The 16,460-nt window shown below is 38.7% G+C and overlaps 1 protein-coding gene across 1 annotated transcript; it reads left to right on the top strand.

The window, feature by feature from the left end:
* Nucleotides 1-860: 860 nt before the first annotated feature.
* LOC107045672 lies at nucleotides 861-1,544 on the top strand. Its single transcript, XM_015268004.1, has one exon. It carries the CDS (start codon nucleotides 861-863, stop codon nucleotides 1,542-1,544), a length of 684 nt encoding a protein of 227 aa, XP_015123490.1.
* Nucleotides 1,545-16,460: the final 14,916 nt, after the last annotated feature.

Below are 16,460 nucleotides of genomic sequence, written 5' to 3'. Positions count from 1 at the left end.
TCCACGTCTCGAGCTCGACGCTGCAGTCATTCTGGCGAGACTCACACGGTATGTGCGTAATCAACTCAGCCTTGATGAGGCTCCTGTGTTCCTGTGGACAGATTCAGCTATCACCCTGGCATGGATCAGTGCTCATCCTTCTCGGTGGAAGGAGTATGTGCACAAAAGGTTAACCAGCATACAGGAACTGGTGGAAGGAGCGAAATGGAGATACATCAGCGGTAAGGAGAATCCTGCTGTCTGTGCGGAACGCGGAACTGGATCCGTCAACGAACCTCAAGGAGAAGCCAGGTGTGACGTGCTCTGCTTTCTTCTCATCATCAACACTCTGGGATCTGATCGGCAGATACTCCTCTCCCTACAAATTGCTCCGTGTTACGGCAATTTGTCAGTTCGCTGTGGCGAAAATGAGGAATAAATCTGGGAAGCTTGTGGTTCATCCATTCAGTCCTGGTGGCTTGGAGGCAGCTCGGCTGTGTTGGGTCAACTCGACTCAGGCCTTTCATCTACAGTCCGAGTGTGAGATTATCTCTCGTGGTCAACAGCTTGGGAGATCTCATCCGTTGACCAAACTCACGGCCTTCATTGATCATCAGGGTGTTCTCAGAGTGGGTGGGCGCCTCAAGTTTTCCACCTTAGACCCAGAGAGTACGCATCAAGTGATCATCCCTAAGGATTCCGTGTTGGCGGAACTTCTCATTAGGGATGCTCATCAGTGAACGTTGCATGGTAGGACACAACTCACGTTGGCACATCTTAGAAGGTCTTACTGGATTATTGGAGGTCGTGTACCAGTGAGGTTCTTTATTCTCAAGTGTGTGGAGTGCGCGCGTCATCGTGGGATGCGTGCTCAGCAACTAATGGGGCAGCTTCCAGTAGCACGTCTTTCTTCGGCTCGTGCTTTCTCTAACACTGGTGTGGATTACGCCGGACCAGTGTCGATCAAGACGTGGAAGGGGCGTGGTCATAAGACCCAAAAGGGTTGGTTGGTGATCTTCGTGTGTATGGCCACGTCCGCTCCCCACTTGGAAGCTGTCACGGATTATTCTGCTGATGGGTTTATCAATGCCTGTAGGAGGTTCGTGAGTCATCGGGGGCACTGCGGAAACCTCTTTAGTGACTGCGGCACAAATTTCATCGGTGCTGACAAGGAGCTGGAGCTGGAGCTGTTTTCTGCTGGATCGAAGGAGTTCCAGCATCTCTCTGCAGTGTGTCTCAAGGATGGAAGACGGTGGTCGTTCAATCCATCGGGAGCACCGCATTTTGGAGGGAAATGGGACGCAGCGGTGAAGTCGGTGAAGTTTCATCTCTCTCGCACTGTTCGGGACACTTCACTGACCTTCGAGGAGCTCTCTACGCTGCTTATCCAGATCGAGGCGGTGCTCAACTACAGCCCTCTTCAGGCTCTCTCGGAAGACACTGACGACGTGTCTTGCCTCACCCCAGGACATTTTCTGATTGGAGAAGCTCCAATCACTCTGCCGGAACCTTCGCTGGGTGATATCAACGTTGGACGTCTCTCAAGATGGCAACTGATTCAGTAGAGGCAGCAGTATTTCTGGAAGCAGTAGTCTACAGGATACCTGCAGCAGCTTCAGTCCATCTCCAAGTGTCATCATCCATCCAACGATATTCGCACCGGTACTTCTTCACCAGTTCCCTGGTACTTCTCTCCGATGAAAGTTTCCCGCCAGCGAAGTGGCCTGACCCTAGAAAATTCTAAGAGAATTAGAATTTAGAGAGAGAAAATTTCCGTTTCACCCAGCCGGGAATTGAACCCGGGTCTTCCAGATACGCGCCGGGCACTCTTACCGACTAAGCTATCGGGAACCACAGAAATTCACTCTCAAATTCACCTTATACACCGCCTAACCTCCTTTAGGCATTAAAGAATTCTAAGAGAATTAGAATTTGGAGAGAAAAAAATTTCCGTTTCACCCAGCCGGGAATCGAACCCGGGTCTCCCAGATACGCGCCGGGCACTCTTACTGACTGAGCTACCGGGAACCACAGAAATTCACTCTCAAATTCACCTCATACACTGCCTAACCTCCTCGTGCTCGTGCCATAGCTCTACACCCTGGGAAGGACGGTCTCTCCAGAGTTGTGACAATCAGGACTGCGTCAACAACCTTGACCCGACCTATCTCGAAGCTGGTTCCGTTGCCAATCTCTGACAGCTGAAAGTCGCTGGTCTCTGTTGGCATAGTTAATCCTTCTGTTTAGTGTTTCAGGTTACCGTGGTCGTCTCATAACCTGGTCACCAACAGAGTTGCTGACGAGAGGAGAATGTTAAGGCACGAGCCTCATCGTGTGAGGACCGCGTGCATCAGCACCTCCTGGGACGTGACTGTTTTACCGGCCACGCCCTAATTAATTCTCATCTCTTGACACCTTCCGCGACACTTGACCTACCTCAACTCACTTCCGGCTTCTTCTCAATCCACGGGCTAGCAAGTGCACATCGTGTGAAATATCTCCGCGATTAAATCGGGAATTATTGTGAACATCTCATACGTGAAAACTGTCTACCGTGTCTCGTCTCAATTATTAATTCACAGTGTTCAATTAAACACATATATTTTTCGAGCTTTGTGTATATTTTATGAGAAATATAGTTTTTTATTGTGACTCTACCCACGCGCACAATGACATTCAATTATTGTGAATTTTCTCTACCCTTCTCCGAACCCCGGCTCTCCATCGGTTTTTTAAGGATTAATTCTCGCCGAAACAGGTTCCGAATGGATACATTGTAATCATTTAAATTCAACTTGTCCATTTTCCTTGATATATTGAAGCATTATGAATCAAAAAGTCCAAAAGTGCAATTTTAAACCATATCCGTACGTATGTATGTATGTGTGTACGTATGTAAACAAATTTTGCTTTGATTCTTCGCTAATGAATCGATTGCATTGAATCTTGTTTTTCCTCAAATGTAGGTATTCTTGAGCCCTATTAATCGCCATTAATTAAAATTCAATTGATTCATTACTTTTCAATATTTTTGAATTTTTTCAAATATTTTTCTTCATGATAACTAAAAAAAAATATTTTCAATTAATTGAATGATCGCTTAAAAGATTTGTTTTGATACGCTTGTGAACGAGTTCGAAGATGAAGGCGATATCAATAATCGATATATATTTGCAAGTTTGCAAATGTTCTGTAATTTCCGAAAATCAGGATTCTGGGGATACTTTTGGACATCATGCTTCATTTTAATTCAATTGTAGCTTAAAATACTTGTTTGAATGCAATCAATTCGATGTTAAAAGATGATTATGATAGCTTTATTAGTTCATTTGATAGTTTATGATGATTGTTGAACATTTCCAATTTTCCATGTTTTTAATTATTATTCTCCATGAATTTTTCTGAAAGTTAACTTTTTTAGATTTCACTCTCTCTACCTCAGCCCTTCGATAAAATGTTAATAGAAACATTTAGTTTATGCATATTTGAATGAATTTGAAATATTACATTTAAAGAAATCATCCGGAAGCTAACTTTCAGACAAATTCATGGAAAATTGGAAATGTTCAACAATCATCACAAACTATCAAATGAACTAATAAAGCTATCATAATCATCTTTTAACGTCGAATTGATTGCATTAAAACACGTATTTTAAGATATAATTGAATTAAAATCAAGCATGATGTCCAAAAGTATCCCCAGAATCCTGATTTTCAGAAATTACAGAACATTTGCAAACTTGCAAATATATAACGATTATTGATGTCGCCTTCATCTTCGAACTCGGTCACAAGCGTATCAAAACAAATTTTTTAAGCGATCATTCAATTAATTGAAAATATTTTTTTCTAGTTATCGTGAAAAAAATATTTGAAAAAATTCAAAAATTTTGGAAAGTAATGAATGAATTGAATTTTAATGAATGGCGATTAATAGGGCTCAAGAATACATTCCAGGGAAAAAAAGATTCAATGCAATCGATTCATTAGCGAAGAATCGAAGCAAAATTTGTTAACATACGTACACACATACATACATTCGTACGGATATGGTTTAAAAATGGCACTTTTGGACTTTTTGAATCATAATGGTTCAATATATCAAGAAAAATCGACAACTTGCATTTAAATGATTACAATGTTTCCATTTGGAACCAATATTTAAGAACATTAAAAACCATTTGCATGCAGCTGAAAAGCATTTTCAAAACATTTCTAAACATTTGAAAACATTTTTAAACATTGGCAAACGTTTCTAAACACGAAAAAACATTTCAAAAACTTGTTAAAAACATCGATTATAAGACGTATAGGGCTTTTTGGTTGTCAAAATATTACTTATGATAATATCTGTCGAATATGCGAAGAAGACGAAAACAATATTGTGATTATTTCTAAAAAGTTATTTCGCAAATTATTTCCTTCTATCACGTAAAATTTATTGTTTATCATTCTATTAAATTAAATAAGATTCATTTTGAACTCATTTTGTCAGATTTTCAACTTAATGGAATGTTATCATCATTATTCTTATTATTCCTTCCTTCTCTACAACTGATTGTCTTCTTACGGTTCTCTCTCTCCCTCGACACTTGGATTAAATGGTAATAGAAAAATTTTATTAATACCTACTTGAATGAATTCGGAACGCTACATTTGAAGAAACCATCAGAAAGCTAACTTCCAGAGAAATTAATGAAAAATATGCAGTAATAATAACAGAAGAAGAAAAGCTAACTCATCCCCATAGAGCTATCATAGGAAAATTTGAATAAATTACGAATTGTCTTGCCTGAAGAGAACAAAAAAATTTGAACTTTAAGAATTTCAAACATGCAGAAACCGTCCCATTTGCCGTTTACGCAGATTTAGAATGTTTAATTGAGTCAAGAGAGAATGATCATGATATCCCTCATAGTATCGCATTCTATGTGAAATGTGCTTTTGACGATTCATTATCACAAGTCAAAACCCATCGAGGTCCTCATTGCATTGAGTGGTCTTCAACGGACATGAAGTTGCTATCATACAGTGTAGATAAATACTTGACGACCAATCTGAAAAAGGAAAACTTATCAGCTCAGCAAATTGAGGATTTCGGACCAGCAGTGACATGTTACATGTGTAAAAATCCTTTGAATGAAAGTGATAACGATCGTGATCGTTGTCATTTAACAGGAAACTATTACGGGGCTGCGCATAGTAGTTGTAATCTTGCATATCAAAATTCTCATACTATTCCAAATTCTTCCAGTTAATAAAGAACATTATATCTCTTTTACTAAATGGGTAGCAGGGCGTTGTCTAAATTTAAGATTCAACGACTCATTCCATTTCATGTGTGATGTCTGGAGAAATTATCAGCATAGGAGGACTATCTTTTCAATTGTTTTATTAAAAAGATAGCTAAAATCATTAAAATTTGAATTTACTGTACGAAGCTAGGTTCATACTCTTACCTTTTCATTAAAATATTGAATTGCAGCTCCATTTTGACGGGAAATATTCTAAATAAGAAAATTTTGTTTAGAGGTAGGATTGTTGTTAGGAATATTCACGAGTCACCAAATCTAGAGTTTTATTAGCAATTAAATTCGATTTTCATTATTATTTTGAGAACTACGTAATTTACAAAAGTATAAATTTGCATTTTACAAAAGTTTATATGTAGTTAATTCAAAATTCCTACGCCTGGAAGGATCTAAAGGATCTGATTCCAATTGTTTCACAAAATTTGATTACTCACAGTTCGATTTCATTTATGTATCAATTTTTTTATATGGATCCTTGGTTGAATTCGCCATTTCCTCACCAATAACTAGATTCACTAGAGGCTATTATGTATACTCTCACAAAAACACTTTCTTCCACTCGTATAGTTTATTTTGAGTTCGAAATATTTGACAGGACAATTGAAATTAATAGTTTTGGGTGAGACTGTCCACAACGCTTCGCAATAGTCTAATTCTTTAAATGCAAAAAAAATCACCCCTCTCGGTTAAAGAAATTCGATTGCCGGATAATTTCAATTGTTCGTAGCCTACTATTAATTCGGCAACTATTCAGCGTAATTTCGACACTACGAGTTATTATAGTATTGAAGGCTTGAAAAACCCGGCCGATTAAGTGAACTATTTCGACCAGAATTATTACTGCTCCATCGCTGCTTCAAGACTGATTAATTTTGATTTTTCTGGAGTTTTTACTGGTTTTTACGAGTCACTTGACTCGTGGGGGCTCCAACACTTCCACCCTTTTAAATCGTCTTCAGGAAAGAAGTTCACTTGGTTTCTGGGGTTTTTGTTTCATTGTTTCTCAACCATTCCTCCATTTGCGAATTTTGATATTGAGAAACGGGAGCATGTTGAGTGAGACATTTCGTCGCTGATGCTCTCAATTCCATTGTTTTGTGATTTATTGAGTTTAAGTGATATTAATTTGCATTATGGCTATATCTATATTATTTTTCATTTAATTTTCCTATAAAAATTCTGGACATCACACTTGGGTAGTAGTCGTGAGAGATTAGCGAATTAAGTTGATAACGATCATAAAGACATAACAAGAAAATTTCAACCTGATTCTACTAAATTCAATTTGTTGAGTAGAAAGGGGGTATTTCCCTTTGAATATATGTAGATGTCCACATGAAACAGGATTATAGTTTCCGAGATATTCACCTTTTTGTCTCAGCAACTGTCATTTGCACCAATGTTAAATTTTTTTTCCGTCTTCTCCAACGACGTCATTTTTGACGCCATGAAGATCATTATTAGCTCAAAATGTGCGAAATGTTATCAATATTATCAGAGTATACATAACATTATATCGACAAAGTGGTCCCTTTTCATGCGGACGTCCACATGTGGACGATTGGGGTAAATTGGATGAAAGCGAATTGCCTGGGAAAGAAGGGTTTCACTCTCAATTGACTGATGAGCAGGTATCTGATGGAGATGATCAACATGCTCTTAATGTTTGGAGTGAATTTAATATCAAAACGTTGAGAGAGTATTCAGATCTCTACCTACATACTGATCTCTTATTGTTAGTTGGGACTTTTGAAATTTTTCGTCGTAATTGCCTTTCCACTTATAAATTAAACCCTTTGCATTATTATAGAACACGCAGATTAGCCTTTGGTGCTATGCTAAAATATACAGAGGTGAATTTAGAGCTTTTTAAACATCCAGAAAGGATATTGTTCAATGCAAAAGTTATTAGAGGTGGAATATCATAATGTTTAAACAGATATGCCTATGCTAACAATCCATTCATGGGTGAGAAATATTATGATCTCTCGTCAGAAATATCATATTTGATGTATTATGATGTGAACAATTTATATGGGGCCACTATGAGTATCAATTTTCCATGTGATTCATTTGAATTGGTTGCTACTGGTTCTGTAGACCTGTCAATTGCTGCAGATGATTCTCCAGTCGGATATCTCTTAGAAGTTCATTTGGAATATCGTCAAGAATTACATGAACTATATAAAGATTTTCCGCTCTGTCCCGAATATTTCATCCCTCCAGAGGGCACACATACTAAATTACCGACTACTCTCTTTTCGAAAGAAAAGTATGTAATACATTACGTACACTTGAAGCAATACACAGCTCTTCATTCATCGGGTTTCACAATTCAATCAGAAGTCCTGGTTGGAATCGTACATTTATCTGAATACTATGAAGACAACAGTCAAAAAATGAATTCGAAAAGAACATTGACAATTTGATGAATAATGCTGTATTCGGAAACTCTATGGAAAATACTAGAAAACAGAAAGATATTAAGCTCTTCACACATTGGAGTGGTCGATATGGAGCAAAAGCATTGATAGCAAAACCCAATTTCCATAGCTGTATGATGTTTGATGATAATGAATGAATGGAACATCCGTATTTTTCAAGAAACCTATCCATATTGGATTTATGATCCTCGATTTATCAAAAACTATGATATATTACTTCTATCAGAACTACATTAAATGTAAATTTTGGGATTCAGCAAAACTCATATATACCGATACGGATAGCTTACTCTATCTGTTTCAAGTACCAAATATCTATGAGTCTATAAAACAAGACATACACATGTTCGATACATCTGACTATAAAGAGATTAATGAGTATAGGCTGCCCCTCGCAAACAGGAAAGTATTAGCACTCATGAAGGATGAGCATAATGGTCGAATCACGGTTAAATTTGTAGGTCTACGAACCAATACATACGCATTTAGGATGTTGAATGATGAGAAAGCTAAGAAGAAACCTGAAGGTGTTAAAGCTGCCGCACTCAGGAAAAGCACATTCAATGATTAGAAAAATTGTCTTTTTGGTAATGAGCACATTATCAGGAATCAGTATTGATTCCAGAGCAAAAAACTTGAGGTGTACACAATTTGCTAGCAGAAGATGGTTTTCAGTTGGGAAGATGATAAACGTCCGATTTCACTCCGTACAACAGATACTCTACCTTGGGGTTATTTCGAACCACTTGTGTAATTATATATATATTCTAAGATTTTTTCTCAAAATAATAATGGTAATGGTAATAACGTACACATTTAAATAAATGAATAAAAATTTTCAACATTTAACAAAACACTTGTTTTCTTACAATTATTATACAGTTATCTTAAAATGAGTATTAAATATATTCCGTCTATATTCTTCTAATAATATAGCATTCAATATTTTTTCATGAAAACTTATTCAACGTTTAAGATCATGATCTCGAGCGATTTTCTTCCATGAGACACTACATCATCTTCTATGAGACAATACGGTGGAACTGAGTTGATCTTATTATTATACACATCCTTTTCTCATAAAACATAACTTAGAACTATGTGAAACGAGTTTCAAAAAGAGTTTGTCTATGTTGTTTTTATAATATAGGGTTTAATATTTCGTCACATGAACTTATTCCACGTCTGAAATGATCATGATTTCGAGCAATCTGATTAGTAGCAAATTTGGAAGAATTGTAAAACTATTGATAACGATATTATAACGATTTCAAAAACCATAAGTTATACTTCACGCTACAAGTTGAGATTCAGTATACTGAACTTGACTTTGTATTGAGTGTGGATCGTGCAGAGTACGTGAGTTATCCCCACTCCAACTCCCAATGGATGATTCATCATGGAACAGTCGGGAACCATCGAGAATATTCGAGTCCAATCGAGTATCCTATCTCATGCAAGTCTCAACAGGACTCAGCCGATACCCCCACCCCACAAACCGATGAGTCATTGATGACATCATTCTTCTCTAACTTTCCGCGATCGTAGCGTCAATATCAAATTTTTTACAAGTTCCAACCGGTCATTATGGTATCATATAAGTCCCAACAGGACTAAGGGGGATCCCCCACCGCGATAACTTCATCCTTCTCAAACGTACAAGTCTCAGCAGGACTTACGGGAAACCCCCACCTCGCGCATTGATGAGTTATCAGTCTGAGTGATTCACCGATGTCATTCATCTTGAAAATATTCAATCATTGTTTTCACATATTTGCACATGTTTGCATATGTTTGTAAATGTTGCAAATGTTGTCCAATATTTGCACAATATTTGGAAATGTTTCCAAATGTTTGAAAATGTTTGCAAAATGTTTGCAAATATTGTCAAATGTTTGCATATGTTTTTAAATGTTGTCCAATCTTGCAATTGTTGGCAATGTTTGCAATTGTTTGCGTGTGTTTGCATACATTTGAAATTGTTTGCAAATCGTGTCAAATATTTGTAAAATCTTTGGAAATGTTGTTGAATATTTGCACATCTTTAGGACTTACGGAGAGTTCCCCCACCGTACAAGTAAATGAGTCATCAGCCTGAGTGACTCATCGATGACGTCATTCATCTCAAAATTTTCGCGATTGTGGCGGCAATATCCAATTTCATCCATGTGTCCACAGGTTTTGATACTACGATATTTCATACAAGTTCCACCAGGACGGTTCCCCCACCATGCGAGTCGATAACTCAACGATAACGTCATCTGTCTCGAACCTTCCACGGCTTGTGGCGCCAATATCTGATTTCGTGCAAGTTTCAACAACTCATTATATTTTATACAAGTCCCAACAGGTCTTGGAGGGATTTCCCCACCACGTGAGTCGAAGCGTCATCGATGACGTCAACCTTCTCGAACGTTCCGCGACGGTGGCGCCGCCACTAGTATCATATTCCATACAAGTCCCAACAGGACTCACGAAGTACTCCCGAAACATCTTCACGATGTCATTGCCAAAGAGCAGGCGATGACACACGCACTGTAAAGTTGTAGCCTCAGACCGGAATGAAGGATATCTTTGATTGAGATACCTGATGGGCTCTGACTTGACCCATTGAAAAACACTCCAAGCTTGGTGGTGATACTATCTTCCTTCAACACCCCATGATGAGGAAAATAGTAATTTTGTAAAAAAAAACTGGGCTAAGAAAAAGTTTTGTTTAATTTCTACGGGGAAGTCGAAGTTTTTGAAAAATACATAGAAATAAGAAAGAAAGCTAAGACAGAAATTTTCAATCAATGGTAATAGTGCACAATCAGGTTTCTATAAGAAAAAAATTTCTTAATGGAATCAGTATTCTAAAAAAAATCTTCATGAAATAAAAAATTGGTAGGAGCAGGATCAACATCCTCGATGCAGATCAAAGGATTGAGGATTAGACTGATACAGACAGTGAGTTAAAAAACTCCGCGCCAAGAACGTTGGTCCTGCTCCAACTGATTTTTTATTTCATGGAGAATTTTTTCGAATACTTATTCCATTGAGAACTATTTTTCTTATAGAAATCTGTTTGTACACTATCACCATTTATTCAAAATTCCTGACTTGGCTTCCTTTTTTATTTCTATGTGTTTCAAAAATTTCGACTTCCCAGTAGGAATCAAACAAAACTTTTTCTTGGCCCAGTTTTTTTTACAAAAACATTTGTTTTTATGTTTTTAAGGAAATTTCATTATTTTTTCAAAATAAGCAAGGACTGTTTATACATCCGGTGAAATTTGTTCTTTTCAATTCAATTTAACTCATTCATTTTTCATAAAATGGAACATTTTTTGAATCAACAATTAAAGGGAAATAAACAGTTCTACTCCAGATTTATTGACTCCACCGAATTTAAATTTTTACTCATCTATTAATAATTTTCTGACTTGATTTGGTTCTTCATTCAATTTTTGCTCTGACGATTCCTATGTGGATTGTATTTCTTGGCGAGATGAATTGATTTCCTTACAGTAATTGTCGAACAAAATGTTCACAAAGAATTCTTTTTGAAAATATTTGTTTTTGTTTTTTTGTTTTTAGAAATATTTGGGAAACATTGGGTGAAATGGACTCTTCTGACTTCTTGCTTCAATATTTATAACCAAGGAGCAAATTAATCGATTGAGCTCATTCTAAACTTATTACAAAAGGGCTGAGTCTACTTTAATTTAAAAAAAGTTCTATTTCAGCAAAACTTCAATAAGACATCAATATTGTGAAAAGGGTTCACAGTGTCCATCTAATCCCACCGTCTCCTACTAATTTTTCCTAAATAATCACAAAATTGTTCGTATTTCACTGTCACTTAATTTAGAGATTTTTTTTCCACGGAATGAAAACATTTTCTGTTTCACTCGGAGAAAAATAAATATTTTCTTTTCGAATTTAACTATTCACGGACATTCAATACTTGATCACACAATATTTTCGACACATCTCACTTTTGTCACATTCCAAACATAAACCGATAACCTCACAAACAATGCATAAACTAACTTTATGTCCGAGGTCCGCATATGAATATAGATATGGCACGATGAAATTCGAATTTTCGACAACAGAAAACAAAATAGAACATCGAGTCGACCTTCCGTTTCATTCTAATGCGTGATTTAAAGTGAAGAAGAACATTTCCCGTGGTTCTCCATAACAACATCACAACCCACATTCAAATGGACTGGTGGCAATACTTCAACGTTGGATATGAGGCTCATTTGGACCCTCGCTGCCAACTGTACAACTTGATTCTCCGACTTTATAATGTGAATCGCGAGAATGTGAATATCAACCCGTTGCTATGCGCCTATCTTTTTTACTGTTAATCCTACAAATACCATAGTTACACCGTTGAGAAGCTCATAGGCGATTTATATAATATAACTAATGACACATTCCCGATTTGTCGTCGCGTTTTCATTATACTGAATGTAAATCATTTAGAGTTAGTGGATTTAGAGTTAGTGGTTTCCCGGGTAGCTTAGTCGGTAAGAGTGCCCGGCGCGTATCTGGGAGACCCGGGTTCGATTCCCGGCTGGGTGAAGCGGAAATTTTTTCTCTCTAAATTCTAATTCTCTTAGAATTTTTTTTTGCGCGGTGCACTCGGCTTGATGTTTTGCTCAGTCGGTCAAAACCTTTCTTGGCGGATATGCTACCGCGTATCTTGAACTGGTGATGTTCCTGATGGAGTTGTTGCTTTCTGCATGTGACCCAGACTCTCGTATTCCTGGATAAAATCTCGATAAAGCTTACCAAACGATTTGTCGGTAATCTTCTGTTGATTCTCTAGAGCAGCGTTGCAGTCTTTGATTCCGTTTCACTCAAGGACGATGACGATGATTTCAAGGGAAGTCGTATGATGTAACGACCCATAATTCTACGAAGTGATTCTCATACTCGTGTTTTTCAGAAGTGAGTAGCGATGATGATTCGATGGGTAATTCTTATTGCATCCAGGATTTCTTCAAAGGATCCAGGAGTAGTTGATGACTGAGTATGATGATTTCACAGAACACAGTCGTTGCAACAGACTACGCCGGAGATTACCCAGTCAAAGATGGTGCTCTTTGCGATGAGTTGATTACTCCTAAATTTAATGACCTGGTCTGCAATGATCTTGTATTGGTCTGCCCCAATGACAATATCTATGGAGCCAGGAGTCAGAACTTGCGTTTCAGCGAGTTGAAGATCTTGTAGTTACTGACACGCATTCAGGATGTGGGCACTGAAGGTGAGATGAGCAGACGTATCATATCTGGATTGTAAGTCGAGAGTGACAACTCCGCGCGTGCTCCCAGAATCTGTATTGCCGATATCCATGACTCACACAGCTGATGGTTTTCGATGAGGATGTAGTTGATGAGTGAGGCTTTCAGAGATGATTGATATTTCTGAGCCTTGATCGATGACGACTCTTGCTTCAATGGCAAGACCTAGATGATTGAGAGCGTTGATTTTCACTACCGCAAGGACAACCAGTTGAAATGCTGACGAATGGACCTTATTGATTGAGATGAATTCATTGGTTGATGTTGTAGATGTCTGATTGTCGATGATCTTCCTGATGATTGAACTGTTGAACTTCTTATTGTCGTTGATCTCCAACAGCCCAAGTTTTTGAATGGCTGTTGAGAGCTCGATGGTACACCTCCGAGTGTTGATGCTCCGATGACTTTGAGTCTCGTTGAGATCAAGTTCCTTGAGATGCTGCGTTTTGATTTGATGCTGGACCAGATACTGTGTTGACAGACTAAATTTTGTTGATGTTTTTCGTGGAGTTTCCCTTGCTCATAACATCTGTTAACAGAGCATCGTTGAGGTTCGAGTCATGTTTGAGATTAGGATTTTAATACTCAACCGCCAGTGGATGCAGTTCCAGCTACGTCAGCCACTTCCTCCTTGTGCTGAGGCTTAGGTGGATGAAATGCATTGTGGATCAGCGTGTGGTGATTTTCCTTACCGGTCCCGCACATCTTGTCGCTCTTGCATTTGAGGACACGATGTGGTCCCATACAGTTTCAGCAGAGGTGATTCTCTGAACGAAACTGCTTTCTCAGGACTGGAGTGAGACCGATGAACCTCGACCACTCAGCTTCGATGTAGTTACGGCCTGTGCAGAGTGAGCACACCTTTTTCTTGCAGTTTCTGGGTGGATTGCCAGTTCATTTCGTCAGTTGAATAGCTGGTGTTGAAATCTGAAGCACTCTTGTCGTCGTTGATTTTCCCGATGACTTCGTTGTGGACGACTTCTTGAACGCCTTGTCCCCATCGCGTTCTTCCCTCTCAAATTTCTCAAGGGCCCTATCGCGAGCCCTGAAAAACTCCAGAAGAACGTCGAGTTGTGGAGGTTCAATCTGGCTCCCCAATTCGACCTCCCAGGCCTCTCGTGTGTCGACATAAAGAATTCTCCTAATGATGTGAGCGATGATAATGTCCCAGTGTTGGACAGGAGCTCCAAGAGTCTTAAGAGCATCCAGAAACTCTGTTGTGGTGTTCACGGCATTCATCAATCCACTCGATGATTTGCTCTGCAGGAGAGTGAGACTGAGGATGCGATTCAGATGAGAGGCCATGCTCAGCCATTTGTTTTCTTAACAAGCGATGAGTTTATCCCAAGCGATCTGGAAGTTATCGTCAGTTACTGAGCTATTTTTGATAAGTTTCAAGGCTTTGCCTTTCAAGGCAGCCTTCAGGCGAATCATCTTCTCCACGTATGAGATGTCCTTCCTGCGTCTCATGAGTTGAAAGAACAAATCATCGAATGCCTTTCATTCACTGTAGTCTCCAGAGAAATCCGATATATTGAGACGAATCAGATTGCTCCTGTTGGATCCTCCTTCTCATGATGCTGCCCTTAATGCGGCTAGATGAGCCTTGATGCGACCTAGCTCAGTCGTAGCTCGACCATAGGAGGAGGCTCCTTGATCAGAATATTAGGTGTACAAATAAGTTTTAGGACACTTTGCAAAAATTTTAAAATTCATTTTCGAAAAAAAGTAAACTACATTTATTCATCAAAATAATCTCCATCATTTTGAATAACTGTCAGCCATCTGTTAGGTAATTCACGGATGCCTTCTCCAAAGAAAGTTTCATCTTGCGAGGCGAGGAAATTATCGACTCATTTTTGCACTTCTTCGAATGTTTTGAATCGCACATCAGTCAATTCGTTTTGCATCTTCCGAAACAAGTGAAAGTCAGTTGGAGCTAAGTCTAGTGTATACGCTGGGTGTGGCACAACTTCCCATCCAAGAGCCATTAACGTATCTTTGACCGGTTTACCCACATGAGGCCTGGTGTTGTCATGGAGCAATTTTACTGGACGTTTTCCTTTGCCAGTATACGAACGTTTTTATTCAATTTCTTGGTTCAATCTTATTATATATTGACGATAGCGATCGGCAGTAACTGTCTCGCCAGACTTCAAAAGTTCATAATGCAGTACGCCTTTCATATCCCACCATATACATAGCATGATCTTCTTACAGTGAATATTGCGCTTCGGTGTCGATGTCGTCGGCTCGCCGGCGTTAACCCAAAAAGACTTTCTCTGTCGCCTATTGTAAAGATTCAGACATATGTCAAGTCGGCTATCTGTATTTTCTCGAGTCAAACAGTGTGGCGCCCACTTTGTTCTTTTTCGAAACTTTCCCATTGCGTTTAAGGGATAGGAAACGGTCTGTTGAGTTACTGGAAGCTATTTTGCAAGTTGTTTTTCCGTCTGGCAAGAGTTTTCATCAAGCAGCGCTTGCAGTTACTGGTCATCCATCCTTACAGGGGCCCCAGTAAGTTCACGGTCACTAACATCGAAATCACCTCCTTTAAATCGCTTATACCAATAGTCACATGTACTTTTAGATACAATGTTGTCCCCAAGAACAGAACAAATCGATTGACATGCTTTCCTAACAGTTTTTCCTTGATGGAATTCATAGCGAATGCAGTGTCTAATAAATAGCTTATCGGTCTGCATGTTTTATTCACAGAATTTAAGGTTATGTTTATGACTCCCTTATGTTTTGATGCTACATAACAAACTCCACCATATCATATGCAAGCGGTAACTTTGAATTACCTTCATGACACGGAATCGAAATGTCCTAAAACTTATTTGTACATCTAATAATCATCGACGAAGTAATGATGTGTGAGATCTTCTTCGTACGCGTTGCTGCACAGTGAATCGTGATAGCCGGAGAAGTCTGCCCATTGTATCTGTGTGACCTGCTGATGTGCTTCGACTTCCTCGACGGTGAGTTTCTCGATTTCGATTCTGTTAAGCATTCCGCTGGCAGTGCCCGACATGTTGAGTCACGTGAGCTGAGATTTAATCTTAAGATCGAAATTGGTAAGCGCAGGGTTTACCTTCTTCTTTGGCAGATCTCCCGTTGAGGATTGATTTACCGATGTTGGAGGAGTTTCCACCACGTCTTCAGTCAATGAAAAGTCAGAAAAATTGAATACCTTAACTGATGCATCCTCTTTGTGTTGAGTTTCCTTAGTTTTTCCGTTGAGGTTCTCTTTTTTACCGTCGTCTGACATGATGATGATGAACGTATGAGTGTGAGCGAGATAGTACTACACGAGTTACTGCTGATGAGGAGCGATGAAAGGAGATACTGTCGATTTAAGCGATACTCGGACAATGGATGGATAGAGCGAGCAGAATCTCGGATTGCGCCAACTGA

Source organism: Diachasma alloeum, unplaced genomic scaffold, assembly GCF_001412515.2.
Source record: "Diachasma alloeum isolate Michigan unplaced genomic scaffold, Dall2.0 Dall_scaffold_01048, whole genome shotgun sequence".
Lineage (NCBI taxonomy): Eukaryota > Metazoa > Arthropoda > Insecta > Hymenoptera > Braconidae > Diachasma > Diachasma alloeum.
Note: the sequence above shows the minus strand (reverse complement) of the source record. Positions and strands in the feature narration are given on the sequence as shown.

Coding starts and splice junctions, on each gene's coding strand:
- LOC107045672 (XM_015268004.1), top strand. CDS start 861: ATGGGGCAGCTTCCAGTAGCACGTCTTTCTTCGGCTCGTGCTTTCTCT.